The sequence below is a fragment of the Bos javanicus genome, chromosome 16 (genome assembly GCF_032452875.1).
Source record: "Bos javanicus breed banteng chromosome 16, ARS-OSU_banteng_1.0, whole genome shotgun sequence".
Taxonomy (NCBI): domain Eukaryota; kingdom Metazoa; phylum Chordata; class Mammalia; order Artiodactyla; family Bovidae; genus Bos; species Bos javanicus.
The window spans coordinates 67,843,022-67,859,199 of record NC_083883.1 but is presented as its reverse complement, the minus strand read 5'-3'; the positions used below and the strand labels follow the sequence as shown (position 1 = coordinate 67,859,199).

Genomic DNA, 16,178 nt, shown 5'->3' with positions numbered 1-16,178 from the left:
CTTCCAGATGTTCAAGCTGGTTTTAGAAAAGGCAGAGGAACCAGAGATCAAATGCCAACATCTGCTGGATCATCAAAAAATGCAAGAGAGTTACAGAAAAACATCTACTTCTGCTTTATAGACTACACCAAAGGCTTTGACTATTGTATCACAACAAACTGTGGAAAATTCTTCAAGAGATGGGAATACTAGACCACCTGAGCTGCCTCTTGAGAAACCTATATGCAGGTCAGGAAGCAACAGTTCAAACTGGACATGGAACAACAGACTGGCCAAACAGGAAAAGGAGTATATCAAGGCTGTATATTGTCACCCTGCTATTTAACTTATATGCAGAGTACATCATGAGAAACGCTGGGCTGGAAGAAGCACAAGCTGGAGTCAAGATTGCCAGGAGAAATATCAATAACCTTAGCTATGCAGATGACACTACTCTTATGGCAGAAAGTGAAGAGGAACTAAAAAGCCTCTTGATGAAAGTGAAAGAGGACAGTGAAAAAGTTGGCTTAAAGCTCAACATTCAGAAAATGAAGATTATGGCATCTCGTCCCATCACTTCATGGGAAATAGATGGGGAAACAGTGGAAACAGTGGCAGACTTTATTTTTTTGGGCTCCAAAATCACTGCAGATGGTGATTGCAGCCATGAAATTAAAAGAAGCTTACTCCTTGGAAGGAAAGTGATGACCAACCTAGATAGCATATTCAAAAGTAGAGATATTACTTTGCCAACAAAGGTTCATCTAGTCAAGGCTATGGTTTTTCCAGTGGTCATGTATGGATGTGAGAGTTGGACTGTGAAGAAAGCTGAGCACTGAAGAATTAATGCTTTTGAACTGTGGTGTTGGAGAAGACTCTTGAGAGTCCCTTGGACTGCAAGGAGATCCAACCAGTCCATTCTGAAGGAGATCAGCCCTGGGATTTCTTTGGAAGGAATGATGCTAAAGCTCAAACTCCAGTACTTTGGCCACCTCATGCGAAGAGTTGACTCATTGGAAAAGACTCTGATGCTGGGAGGGATTGGGGGCAGGAGGAGAAGGGGACGACAGAGGATGAGATGGCTGGATGGCATCACTGACTCGATGGACGTGAGTCTGAGTGAACTCCAGGAGTTGGTGATAGACTGGGAGGCCTGGCGTGCTGCAATTCATGGGGTCTCAAAGAGTCGGACACGACTGAGCGACTGAACTGAACTGAACTAAGTGTCCAGCTTTTTGTGAACCCATGGACTGCAGTGTGCCAGGCTCCTATGTCCTCCACTATCTCCTGGCACTTGCTCAAATTCATGTGTATTAAATTAATGATGCAATCTAAATACCTCATCCTCTGCCTCCCCCTTCTCCTTTTGCCTTTCCCAGCATCAGAGCCTTTTCCAGTGAGCTAGCTCTTTGTATCAGGTTGCCAAAGTACTGGAGCTTCAGCATCAGTTCTTCCAATAAATATTCAGAGTTGATTTCCTTTAGGATTGACTGGTTTGATTTCCTTGCATCCCAAGGGACTCTCAAGAGTCTTCTCCAGCACCATGAGTTGAAAGCACCAGTTCTCTGGTGTTCAGTCTTCTTTATGGTCCAACTCTAACATCTGTACATGAATACTGGAAAAACCATAAATTTGACTATACAGAACTCTGTTGGCAAAGTGATGTCTCTGCATTTTAATATTCTGTCTAGGGCTTCCCAGGTGGCACCATTGGTAAAGAACCATCTGCCATTATAGGAGACATAAGAGATGTGGGTTCAACCCTTCGGTCGGGGAAATCCCCTGGAGGATGACATGGCAATCAATTCCTGTATTCTTGCCTAGAGAATCTCAGGGACAGAGGAGCCTGGTGGACTACTGTCCTTTGGGTTGCAAAGAGTTGTACACGACTGAGTGACTCAGCATGCTAGGTCTGTCATAGCTTCCCTTCCAAGGAGCAAGTTTCTTTTAATTTCATGGCTGCAATCACCATCCACAGTGATTCTGGAGCCCAAGGGGGTAAAAAAGAATCTGTCACTGCTTCCACTTTTTCCTCTTCTGTTTGCCACAAAGTGATGGGACCCGATGCCTTGATCTTAGTTTGTTTTTTTTTATGCTGAGTTTCAAGCCAGGTTTTTCACTCTCCTGTTTCACCCTCATCAAGAGGCTCTTTAGTTCCTCTTCATTTTCAACCATTAGAGTGGTATCATCTGCATATCTGAGGTTGTTGATATTTCTCCCAGCAATCTTGATTCCAGCTTGTGATTCACCAGCCTGGCATTTGGCATGATGTACTCTGCATAGAAGTTAAGTTAACAGGGTGACAGTGAGCAGCCTCGTCATACTCCTTTACCAATTTTGACCAGTCGGTTGTTCCATGTGAGGTTCTAACTGTTGCTTCTTGGCCTGCATTTGGGTTTCTTAGGAGACAGGTATGGTGGTATGGTATTCCCATCTCTTGAAGAATTTTCCACAGTTGGTTGTGATCCACACAGTCAAAGGGTTTCATGTGGTCAATGAAGCAGAAGCAAATGTTTTTCTGGAACTCCCTTGCTTTCTTCATGATCCAACAAATGTTAACAATTTATTTCTGGTTTTTCTATCTTTCTAAATCCAGCTTAAACATCTGGAAGCTCTTGGTTCACGTACTGCTAAAGCCTAGCTGGAAGGATTTTGAGCATAAACTTTGCTATCTTGTGAAATGAGTGCAATTGTATGGTAGTTTTAACATTCTTGGCAATGCCCTTTTTTGGGATTGGGATGAAAACAAACCTTTTCCAGTCCTGTGGCCACTGCTGAGTTTTGCAAATCTGCTTACATATTGAGTGTAGCACTTTAATAGCATCATCTTTAAAATGATCTTTAGGATTTTAGGATTTTAAGTAGTTCACCTGGAATTTCGTCACCTCCAGTAGCTTTGTTTGTAGTAATGCTTCCTAAGGGTCACTTGACTTCATACTCCAGGATGTCTAGCTCTAGGTAATTGACCACAACACCATGGTTATTGGGGTTATTAAGACATTTGTTGTATGGGTCTTCTGTATATTCCTACCACTTCTTCTTAATCTCATCTGCTTCTGTTAGGTCCTTACCATTTCTGTCTTTTATTGAGCCATCCTTGCATGAATGTTCCCTTGATATCTCCAATTTTCTCGAAGAGTTCTTTGCACTGTTCATTTAAGAAGGCCTTCTTATCCTTCCTTGCTATTCTCTGGAACTCTGCATTCAGTTGGGTATATACATGTTTTCATTTCTCCCTTGCCTTTCACCTGTCTTTTCCTCAACTATTTGTAAAGCCTCCTCAGACAACCACTCTGCATTCTTGTATTTTTTTCCTTTGGGCTGGTTTTGGTCACTGCCTCCTGTACAACGTTATGAACTTCTGCCCATAGTTCTTCAGGCACTTTATCTACCAGATCAATCCCTTGAATCTTTGTCACCTCCACTGTATAACCATAAGGGATTTGATTTAGGTCATACCTGAGTGGCCTAATGGTTTTTCTCTACTTTCTTCAATTTAAGCCCGTATTTGACAATAAGGAGCTCATGATCTCACCCACAGTCCAAGTACTGAATTTTGGACTCTCTTGTTGACTATGAGAGCTATTCCATTTCTTCAAAGGGATTTTTGCCCACAGTAGTAGATATATCGGTCATCTGAATTAAATTCACCCATTCCAGTCCATCTTATTTCACTGATTCCTAAGATGTTGATGTTTACTCTTGCCATCTCCTGCTTGGCCACATCCAATTTACATTGATTCATAGACCTAACATTCCAGGTTCCTATGCAATATTGTTCTTTACAGCATCAGACCTTACTTTTACCACCAGACGTGTACACATCTGAGCACTGTTTCTGCTTTGGCCCAGCCACTTCATTCTTTCTGGAGCTATTAGAAACTGCCCTCCGCTCTTTGCCAGTAGCATACTGGGCACCTTCTTCTTGGGGGTGGCTCATCTTTCGGTGTCATATCTTTTTGCTTTCCATACTATTTGTTGTGTTCTAATGGCAAGATAATGGAGTGGGTTGTCATTTCTACCTCCAGTGGGCCATGTTTTGTCAAAACTCTTCGCTATGACCCATCTACCTTGGGTGGCCCTGCAAGGCATGGCTCATAGCTTCATTGAGTTATGCAAGCCCCTTCACCATGAAAAGGCTGTTACCCATGAAGGAGGATTTTAATTCTTGGAAAAAGTTAAAAAACTACTTATCTACTGTGTGTGACTTGGTCAGTGAATGATGTTTTATAAGTAGTAGGGCTCATCCTTTTATACAGAGAAGAAACAATAACATGCTTCAGATAAAAGTAAATGTAGGTGAATTACAGAACAGAAATATGAAGTACAATGAAATTTTTAAAAATTTTGTCCCATAGCCAGTGATTTTAAAAATTACACTTACTCATTGTCTTTATTATGACATATTTCCCAATTATTTTACTCACCCAAGACCTTCAGGATAAAGTGTTTGCTGACTTCTCCTGCTTCATTCGAGGCAATGCAGGTGTACCGTCCCGAATCTTCAGTTTCTGCTTTGATGAGCTGAAGGACCATTCCTTGAGAGCTGATTGACAGATGGGCATCTAGCCCCAGAGGCCGACCATCTCTAAGCCAGGACATCCTGGGAGCTGGGGTTCCATCAGTAAAACATGTCATGGAGGTGGAACTACCCTTGACAATTGTGATTTCCTCTGTCCCCATCCCATTGTCCAGACTTGGTGGTACTACATAGAAAACAAAATTATATATCTATTATTATTTTATATCAATTTAGATTAAAAATTTAAATGGTTCCCTTAGTTCTATAGTGTTTCTGTGATCTATAAAATTATAGAATTTAAAATACCATATAATTAATTAAGACTTTACTATAAAAATCTGTATTATAGGCTAATTACTAACTTTGCAAAATATTAATAATAAGCTCTCAGGACTGTTTCCTTGTTGAACATACAAAACTAAATGTGGTTTAAATTTGGTCATTTTTTTTTAACATTTTAGACTTTCACCTTTAATTTATTATAATATATTCCAGATATTATATCCTCTTCCAATAACACAAGAGAAGACTCTACACATGGACATCACCAGATGGTCAATATTGAATGCAGATTGACTATATTCTTTGCAGCCAAAGATGGAGAAGCTCTACACAGTTAGCAAACACAAGACCAGGAGCTGACTGTGGCTCAGATCACAAACTCCTTATTGCCAAATTCAGACTTAAATTGAAGAAAGTAGGGAAAACCACTAGACCATTCAGGTATGACCTAAATCAAATCCCTTACAATTATACAGTGGAAGTGACAAACAGATTCAAGGGATTAGGTCTGATAGAGTGCCTGAAGAACTATGGACGGAGGTTCATGATATTGTACAGGAGACAGGGATCAAGACCATCTCCAACATAAAGAAATGCAAAAAGGCAAAATAGTTGTCTGAGGAGGCCTAACATATAGCTGAGAAAAGAAGAGAAATGCAAAGGAGAAAAGGAAAGATATATCCATGTGAACAAAGAGTTCCAAAGAAGAGCAAGGAGAAATAAGAAAGCCTTCCTAAGTGATCAATGCAAAGAAATAGAGGAAAACAATAAAATAGGAAAGACTAGAGATCTCTTCAAGAAAATTAGAGATACCAAGGGAACATTTCATGCAAAGATGGGCTTGATAAAGGACAGAAATGGTATGGACCTAACAGAAGCAGAGGATGTTAAGAAAAGGTGGCAAGAATACACAGAAGAACTGTACAAAAAAGATCTTCATGACCCAGGTAACCACGAAGGTGTGATCACTCACCAAGAGCCAGACATCCTGGAATGCAAAGTCAAGTGGGTATTAGAAAGCATCACTATGAACAAAGCTAATGGAGATGATGGAATTCCAGTTGAGCTATTTCAAATCCTAAAAGATAATACTGTGAAAGTGCTGCACTCAACGTGCCAGCAAATTTGGGAAACTCAGCAGTGGCCACAGGACTGGAAAAGGTCAGTTTTTATTCCAATCCCAAAGAAAGGCAATGCCAAAGAATGCTCAAACTACCAAACAACTGGACTCATCTCACACTTGAGTAAAATACTGCTCAAAATACTCCAAGGCAGGCTTCTACTGTACATGAACCATGAACTTCCAGATGTTCAAGCTGGTTTTAGAAAAGACAGAGGAACCAGAAATCAAATTGTCAACATCCGCTGGATCACTGAAAAAGCAAGAGAGTTCCAGAAAAACATCTATTTCTGCTTTATTGACTATGCTAAAGCCTTTGACTGTGTGGATCACCACAAACTGGAAAATTCTGAAAGAGATGGGAATACCAGACCATCTGACCTGCCTCTTGAGAAATCTGTATGCAGGTCAGGAAGCAACAGTTAGAACTGGACATGGAAAAACAGACTGGTTCCAAATAGGAAAAGGAGAACGTCAAGGCTGTATATTGTCACACTGCTTATTTAACTTATATGCAGAGTACATCATGAGAAACGCTGCGCTGGATGAAGCACAATCTGGAATCAAGATTGCCAGGAGAAATATCAATAACCACAGATACGCAGGTGACACCACCCTTATGGCAGAAAGTGAAGAGGAACTAAAAAGCCTCTCGATGAAAGTGAAAGAGGAGTGAAAAAGTTGGCTTAAAACTCAACATTCAGAAAACTAAAATTATGGCATTTGATCCCATCACTTCATGGCGAATAGATGGGGAAACAGTGGAAACAGTAACAGACTTTATTTTGGGGGGCTCCAAGATATCTGCAGATGGTGACTGTAGCCATGAAATTAAAAGACCCTTGCTCCTTGGATGAAAAATTATGACCACCCTAGATGGCATATTAAAAAGCAGAGACATTACTTTGCCAACAAAGGTCCATCTAGTCAAAGCTATGGTTTTTCCAGTATCATGTATGGATGTGAGAGTTGGACTATAAAGAAAGTTGAGTGCTGAACAATTGATGCTTTTGAACTGTGGTGTTGGAGAAGACTCTTGAGAGTCCCTTGGACTGCAAGGAGATCAAACCCGTACATCCTAAAGGACATTGGTCCTGAATATTCATTGGAAGTACTGATGCCTAAGCTGAAATTCCAATAGGTTGGCCACCTGATGTGAAGAACTGACTCATTAGAAAAGACCCTGATGCTGGGAAATATTGAAAGCGGGAGAAGAAGGGGACGATAGAGGATGAGATGGTTGGATGACATCACCAACTCAATGGACATGAGTTTGAGTAAACTCTGGGAGTTGGTGCTGGACAGGGAGGCTGGGCATGCTGCAGTCCATGGGGTCGCAAAGATTCAGACACGACTGAGTGACTGAACTGAACTGATATTATTCCAGAAGTATACTTCAACTACTTTGTGTGAAATAAACAAAATAACAAGTTCCAGAGTCAATTTTATATAATCCAACATAAATCATTTTAGCCGATTATAAATAGTTACTTAACTCTGCTGAGATGTTCTTGGGGATTTTGAAGTCTCTGATCTAGCAAATCTTGAGAAATGGAATGTTTTGAGTTCTATCTCTGTCTAACATCACAGACAGATAATTAGTATACACACAAATATCCATTAGTATTTTAAATACTCTCAGATGATAACACATCAGAAAACAGTCTTAACTGTCTTTTTGTATGAAAAGACTGCTCTTGTGTCTGGATTGAAATGCTATTTTAAAAAATTGACATTTCATTTAATGCTAAATTCTAGGTTACAGAAGTATTTTGACAGACAGTATGCTTCAATATATATATGTATCCCCTGGGAAGAAAGGCATCCTGCCCTAGTTAGTAAGATCCTGTTTTGCCAATCTTTCCTGCTAGGTCAATATTTAAATTAAGCCTGTTGCTTAATACTGGGCACATAGTAACGTACTAGGGACGTTGCTGGTAACATACCCAAAACTTGAAGGCTGAAATGTTTATTATCCACCCCAGCTCTGTTGGATGCCACACAAGTATACACAGCGACATCGGGTGCCTGAGCTCTCACAATCCTGAAAAACAGTTTGACCCAACACTTCATAATTTCATCCCACTTCATAATCCGATATTTGATCAACATATACAAATAAAAATACTTGTGATAATACAAAGATCATAGGAGGTGATTTATTTGGAGAAATTTTAGTTATAAAGATTATAACCATCCATCGCAAAACATAGACGCCTCCAGTGAAATTTATTTGACAAAGCTGATTAGGCACTAAGAGTAAGCCACTGAAAATGTAACATAATGTGAGAGGTGAATATTTTTCAAATACATATTAATAGAGAATGGTGAAAATCACATAATTATAGTAAGCATCTTCCCATTATTTTGCCAAAGTTTTAGCTAAAATAGCAGCTCTTGAAAAAATATATATGATAGATATAAGTGTATGAAAGACCTATTGAATAGAAATTTACTAAAACATGAACATTTAAATAAGAATAATAAAGCATTTCAAATTTATATTTGCCATTCTCCCTCTTCTAAAAAAAAAAAAAAACTGAAAGGGAAACAAAAGTAAAAAATGCAGGAAAAGACATTTTTAAAACATTATTTAGATGAAGCTGTTGTTGCTTACTAGCTAAGTTGTGTTCAACTTTCTTGCGACCCCATGGACTGTAGCCCACCAGACTCCTCGGCCCATGGGATTTTCCAGGCAAGAATACTGGAGTGGGTTGCCATTTCTTCCTCCAGGGGATCTTCCCAGCCCAGGGACTGAACCCATGTCTCTTGCATCTCTTGCAGGCAGATTCTTTATCAGGGAGCCAACTTTACCAACTTTACAAGTTTACCAAAGTTAAGGTTTACAATTACAGTAACTCTGTGTAGCAAATCACACACAATAAAAGCTGACCTGATAACTTGTCCTCCAGACAGCAACCGGATATGGGAGGAGAGAGGCAGAGGAAGTCCATTCTTTAGCCAGTTTATCTGTGGTGGAGGCATTCCTGTGGCTCTGCATTCAATATTTATTGAGGTATCCACCAAAGCCATTAATTTCTCTGCTTCTTCTTTATTACCCCTAATTGCAGGTGGAACTATGTCATGCAGAAAATGAGAGAGGAGGGAGTGGGTTCATGACTAGTTCAAATCATTCAACTACATTTACCCATGTTTCTGCTTTGTATCCCAAAAGGAAATAACAAGGACATCAGATTTTAGAACTAAATGCTTCAGACACCTACGGCTTCATTTCGTCTGATAGATTCTAAGGCGCATAACCAAAAGAGGATGACATTTCATATTTACCATAGACATTTAAATTAAAAATCCGGTCTTCTTCTCCAGCAGGATTAGTAGCAACACACGTGTACTTCCCCATGTCAGATGGGAGGGCTCCGTAAATGTTTAATGTGCTGCCGTCTACAGCCACCCTGTAGGAGAGAGTATAACAGATGCACTGACATGATTTGTATGGAGCTATTTCCGGAAAACTCACTTGGATTATTATATTCTTGAAAAAAAAGAGTCATGCTAAAATGCATCTTCATCTTGGATATAATGGTTCAAATCTTTTTCATTAAGTACATGGAAATCAGAGCTAGTGAAACTGAAGGTGATTTCAGGTAACCAACTAAACTTCTACAATAATGGGTGTCATACACCCACTGCCTCCTTCTGAGGAAAAGGAAATGAACAACACCAGGAATTTTTCTATCCAAATCACGGGCAAAGGCATGTTTTTCTCAGAAATAGAATGTTTTGTCATTACTTATCAATATAATGTTGGAGTTAAATGAAAATTATAAAAATTTTGGTATAAAAACTGAAGAATGTTTATAATGTTTTAATGAGAAGTTAAGGTGGAAAAAATCTAGCTATAAACAACTTAGTATTAGTCTTAATGAGAAAGAGCTGACTCATTTGAAAAGACCCTGATGTTGGGAAAGATTGAGGGCAGGAGGATAAGGGGATGACAGAGGATGAGATGGTTGGATGGCATCACCAACTCAATAGACATGGGTTTGGGCGGACTCTGGGGGTTGGTGATGGACAGGGAGGCCTGGTGTGCTGCGGTTCATGAGGTTGCAAAGAGTCGGACACGACCCAGCGACTGAATTGAACTGAACTGAACTGAAGGAGCAAGATGGAATAATTCATTTAATCAGTGACAACAGCTTAGTATTTATGTACGGGTGTCGTTTGTAAATTTTTTCCCACAAATTGCTATAGCTTTCTTTTTGAATTACATAATAGTGAATACTAACAATATGATTACATTATCAATAATATCTAAATTAAGATTATTACATTACTGATTCTATTCACACACCATTTATTATCAAATAAAACTTCCTATGTTTTATAAAGAGCTTAAATTACTATCTATGGTTATTCTTACAATAGTCATTAGCTTCTCCCTGTGTCAAGAGTAAATACTCCATTTCTACTACATCATATTATTAAATATAATTATTGAGAATTACAATTTTATTATCTGGGCCTATTTTATTTTTTCTTTTTCAAAACATAAATTTTTACATTCCATGAGTTTAACCATATGAATAAACGAAAAGCCAGGCCGCCATAACTAAAGGAAAACACTAAGTTGACTTTGGAAAAATTACTTCATTTGATGGATAAATTGGTCCCTCACAAACCTACATATACTGTGGAGCTGGGAACAAATAATCAAAAAATTGAAAATAAGAATAAATATATTTGAGATCTTAATGTAAGAGGAGAAGTAACAGATCCTAAATCCCTAGGTATAAATATTACCTTTTAGAATAACTTAAAGTCCCACCAATTATCTAGTACTTGGTTTGGAACTGGGTTGATATCACAGCTGATTTAATAAAAATAATTAAATATTGGTTAACTTTTGAGGGATGTCCAACCAGAGAAGTGAAATGCAAAATGTACCTCTAAACTAAAACATTATTTGGCAATTCACCTAATCTTGGCAAGGGGACTAATATTTAAATTTTAACATAAAATTTCAGGGAAAAAAAAAATTTATTTTTCCATAAATTGTGTACATTCAATTCATTGATTAGAAAATATACTGCAAACCCTTAAATTTAAAATATTGGTTCAACGTAATAAAGTTTGCAATACATTTAATTAATGCCTGCTGAGGTATATATATGGAGAAGGCAATGGCAACCCACTCCAGCACTCTTGCCTGGAAAATCCCACGGACGGAGGAGGGGCCTGGTGGGCTGCAGTCCATGCGGTCGCTAGGAGTCGAACACGACTGAGCGACTTCACTTTATTTTTTCACTTTCATGCATTGGAGAAGGAAATGGCAACCCATTCCAGTGTTCTTGCCTGGAGAATCCCAGGGATGGGGGAGCCTGGTGGGCTGCCGTCTATGGGGTCGCAGAGGTATATATAAGGGATTCCCAGGTGGTTCAGTGGTAAAGAATCCACCTGCCAATGTAGGAGACATGGGTTTGATACCTGGGTCAGGAAAATCCCCTAGAGAAAGAAATGGCAACCCACTCCAGTATTCTCGCCTGAAAAATCCAGCGGACAGAGGAGCCTGGCAGGCCTCAGTCTGTGGGGTCACAAAGAGTCAGACGTGACTGAGTGACTAAGCATGCACGCAAGGTATATATAATTCTTAAAGTAATTACAATTACTCTGGTGTGTATATATTATGGGACTTTGTGAATAAATAATCTAGCAGAGTATAGAATAATGGATTGTCCTTCAAAATACATTTGTTGAAAATATCAGGAAGCCTGTAACATTTATCATTCCATCTCTATGAGGTTTGTGGCATGAAGAGTCAACTAAAAATGGGATTTAGACACATTATAAGGGATGAACCAGGTTATGATGATAGTATCTTTTCTCAAAATGAGCCAAGCACTACGGCATGTCTGGTGGTTTGGTGATTTCAGGACACAAAATCACATCTAAGAGATGACTGATGAATCTTTTGAAGGATGAAATTGATTTGATGTTAGCAAGAAAGAGGAACTAATTATTTTTATGATGTAGACTTTGGTATAAATGTTCTGGAATTAGGGGAATAAAATCTACAACAGCTAACTAACACTTGCAGAAATGAACATGTAGGGAGACTTTATAACACAGAGTTGAAAGATAAAGAACACATGCATACACGAATACTCTTGAATGATTCTCCCAGGAGAATATCTGTGTCCAGCTCTCCAAAACTGTATCCTTTTTCTTTCTGAATATAATGATAGCCAAGTTCCAAAGAGACTGAATTCACTATTATTCACGTGAAATTTGAAGCATAAAGCAATGTAGAAGACATTACAATTAATGACACAAAGATTCTTTTTACACATACCGAATTCTTTCTGTTTCACTGTTAACTATGGGCTTTCCATCTTTAAGCCACTGAATAAGTGGGGTGGGAATGCCATTTGCACTGCAGACCAGCTCAACATTTTCCCCAAGAAGGACACTGACTTCACTTGGAATCTCAGCATCAGCAACATTTGGAGGAACTTTGGAGAAATAATTAAGACTTTCATTATCAAGGCATAAGAATGCAAATTCTATGAATACAACAGAATCATAGAACAATATGCCATTTTTATGTCATATTCTTCCTAGATTGTGGTTCAAGATCAAACTCTTCCCATTGTCAGAAATTACTTGAAAAATAAGTATAGGAATCACTTCAATATTCTTTTACATTGTAAGTTGATATAATTATTTAGTCATAGGGGTTGGTGACAAATCTACCTCATGGGCACCCTTCTTGGCCAGAGAGAATCACTCCTGATTAAAGCCTCAATAGATAGCTCAGAATTAATACAGTTCAGGAGAATCTGTCTTATAAAAGTTTAGCGTAAGTCTGAGAAAGGTATCTGAATTGAGTATTTCTCTATGATACAGTTTAAATACTATTTATTCTGAACAACAAATAGCTTATTATTCAAGATTCAATCATCTCTATTTCTTTTACTAGCATCTTTCTTCCTCACTTTAATGATTCAATTAGGAAATAATGGATCATAAAAATATTGACAATTCTATTAGAAACACATTTGAATTACTCTTCTTAATAATTACAGTGGTGTGGTTCATATAGTGGAGGCAGTTCACACCAACTTGCAAGAGCCAGATTTGCATATCTTTACAACTCTGTGTTCAGTGCCATCATTTCAAGTGGTAGCTTGAAATGGGCCACTGTGAAAATACTCACACCACAGAACCTGACAAATGACTGGTTCCAAGTCAAGACCATTTTATTTGCAGAGTCAATTGTTAGACATTTACCAACACACCACTGCATAATCTTCCCAAAGCTCATTTCAGTCGTCCAAAAGATAATAATAATTACACTAAATTTATATTTACCAAAGAAGTTGAATCAATAAGAATGCTAATGAGACATCCCATAACAAGTGTTGAATACAGGAAAGCAGGCTCTTGGGTAGCTCAGTGGTAAAGAACCCACTTGCCAATGCAGGAGACGTGGGTTCAATCCCTGTGTTGGGAAGATTCCCTGAAGAAGGAAAATAACAACCCACTCCAGTATTCTTGCCTGGGAAATCCCACGGACAGAGGAGCCTGGCGAGCTACAGTCCATGGGGTCGCAGAAGAGTCAGACGCAACTTAGCGGCTAAAACTACAGCAAAGAAATAGCATGGACTGGCCTCATGTACATATATGGCCTCTATATAGTCTTAAGACACACAAAATGTCTGGTAAAAATCTTTGATCGTACACATACTCCATGACTGGCATATATTATTATTAATGCATTAAACATAAATTAGGCATGTAATTTCTGACACTGAATCTCTGAATGGCTGTATTTCCTTTTGTGCTTCTAAAATCTTCAGCATTACTAGTTGGAAATACCACTGATACTCATAAACTAATTTTGATTTTTAATTTCAGTTTTTAGGTGATGGATTTTAATCTTACTGCGGTGATCATTCTGCAGTATATACATATATAAAATCATTATGTTGTACACGTTACACTTGTATAATGTTGGTGCGTGCTCAGTCACTACATTGTGTCCAACTCTTTACGACCCCATGGACTGTAGCCCCAAGGTCCCTCTGTCCATGGGATTTCCCAGGCAAGAATACTGGAGTGGGTTGCCATTTCCTCTTTCTTGTGATAATACAAAGATTATAGAAGGTGATTTATTTTTGGAAATTTTAGCTATAAAGATTATAACAATCCATCCCAGGATTGAACCCACGTCTCCTGCATTGGCAGGTGGATTCTTTACCTCTGAGTAAAGAAAGGGAAGCCCTATACAATGTTACATGTCAATTATATTTCAATAAAACTGGAAAAAAATTTTGATTTTTCTGTGGTTTCAGCAGAGCACACAGCAAGTAAATAGTACATATTCACAATTGCATTGGACAAACTTAGGACAAAGTCTTTTCACAAAACTATAATGAAATTGGAAAAAGCAAGCATTTCAACTTGGTTTCAAGTTAGACTTTCATTTCAATTTAAAAATTAGGCTGAAAATAATACCCAAAGGTTTGCTGAAAATCAAAAGGATGCAAGTTCTCCCTGCAGTGCTCAATTCTATGCTGGAACATAACAGATGCTAAGTATTTAATTAAGTTAATTAAGTATTTCTTGGATAAATCAATGCTCTTTAGTCTCACCTCCAATTAGATTCATGATTATTTAAATGTACCCATTCCTTGACCAAGTAATTAGGACATATTTAATCTCTTCATGAGATAAATCTTACTTATCTATATAAATAGAAAGAGACTCTATAGGCTTAGTATCAAAATAAGTTATTCCAGCTTTAAGTGAACAAGTAAATACACTATAGGAAGGTACACATTTCAGGACACATGAAAAAATAGATTTTGAAATTTCTACTGTTCTTCACATTTATGTCCATTTTCATGAAAACACTACCTACTGGTAAATGTAGGACAGAAAATTCACAGTATTTTTTGTTTATCTAAAGATATTTTGGGGACTTCCCTGGTGGCCCAGTGGTTAAGACTTCACCGTACAATGCAGGATGTACAGGTTTGATCCCTGCCTGGGAAGCTAAGATCTTAAATGCCTTGTGCCTCGTGACCAAAAAAACAGAACATAAAACAATAGAAGCAATATTGTACTAAATTCAATAAAGACTTAAAAAAATGGTCCACATAAAACAAAATATTTTAAAAAAAGATGTTTTGTAAGTCAAATCATTATGCTGTGTACTCTTAAATTATATGGTTCTTTACATCACTTAAATCCCAATAAACTGAAAAGACTACAATATCCAAAACACACAAAAGAGATATTTTGAATCAATTATAAATGATCTGTTTAGATATACACTTATTTTGTAGTATAAAAAGAATGGCATAAGGAAACTGAAGACAGATTCGAGTGTACCCCACATACCTTGAATTGAAAGAATGTAATGTTTCTGTGCTTTCCCCTCCATATTTGAGGCAATGCATGTATAGTTTCCACTATCTGAATGTTGGGACCTGGCAATTTGGAGTTTTCTTCCCCCAGACAAAATATGAACTTCCAGTGAGCCAGAATTTTCTAGTGGTAGAAACAAAGCAAATCATAAAAAAGCTTTTAACATCTCTACAATTCACCATAAAAATGTCTGACTTTATGTGATAAATGTATTTCTTAAAGGTCCTCCCTTTGTACTTTGATTTGAAAGGACAGCCTTATTTTTTGAAAAAGACAAGGAGGAAAGTCTCTGTAAAATGCAGACTCTTTTGTAGGTTTATATTACAGTACATTAGGCTTTCTGAACTAAACATAGCTATGTGCACAATACTGAACGTGTGCTAGTTTATCAACCTAATGAATGAGGCGCAAAAGAAAACAATCATAAGAAATGCACAGCTTCATTACCTATGGGTCTGTGGTTCTTCAACCATGCTATGGAGGGAGGTGGGATTCCAGTAGCATCACATGTTAAAGTAACAGGATTGCTGACTGTCTCCACAGTGACTTCATTTTCAGGCCCTTCAATACTGGGTGGCACTGTAAAAAGAAAGAAGAAAATCATGTGCCCTCATTAAGTTAATTCAGGACACTTTCTTTCATTTGCATATCTGGGGGAAAAAAAGACTTGTATTAGAGGCAGATGCTCACCATATACATTGAGGTGGAAATTTTTATCATCCCGTCCTGCTACATTTATAGCTCTACATACATACTGGCCTGTGTCAGATACCTAAAAGAAAAAGATACTATTGTATGTGTTCCATTAAGTTACAGATGACCAATCACACTGTTCGAGTGTAGATTAAATCATCAGTCATCTTTATGCTCGAATGCCCCAGTCCT

At 38.1% G+C, this 16,178-nt stretch overlaps 1 protein-coding gene across 3 annotated transcripts in view; it reads right to left on the bottom strand.

Annotated features, from left to right (window-relative positions):
• HMCN1 (hemicentin 1) overlaps positions 1–16,178 on the bottom strand; it is a 539,309-nt gene that overhangs the window by 110,937 nt on the left and 412,194 nt on the right. For all 3 annotated transcript variants that reach the window (XM_061383493.1, XM_061383492.1, XM_061383494.1), the window contains exons 61-68: positions 15,984–16,065; positions 15,741–15,872; positions 15,267–15,416; positions 12,214–12,373; positions 9,192–9,316; positions 8,797–8,980; positions 7,850–7,947; positions 4,407–4,685 (exon numbers count right to left, since the gene is read on the bottom strand). In XM_061383493.1, coding sequence (XP_061239477.1) covers positions 4,407–4,685; positions 7,850–7,947; positions 8,797–8,980; positions 9,192–9,316; positions 12,214–12,373; positions 15,267–15,416; positions 15,741–15,872; positions 15,984–16,065 — 1,210 coding nt within the window. The remainder of the gene's footprint in view (positions 1–4,406; positions 4,686–7,849; positions 7,948–8,796; positions 8,981–9,191; positions 9,317–12,213; positions 12,374–15,266; positions 15,417–15,740; positions 15,873–15,983; positions 16,066–16,178) is intronic.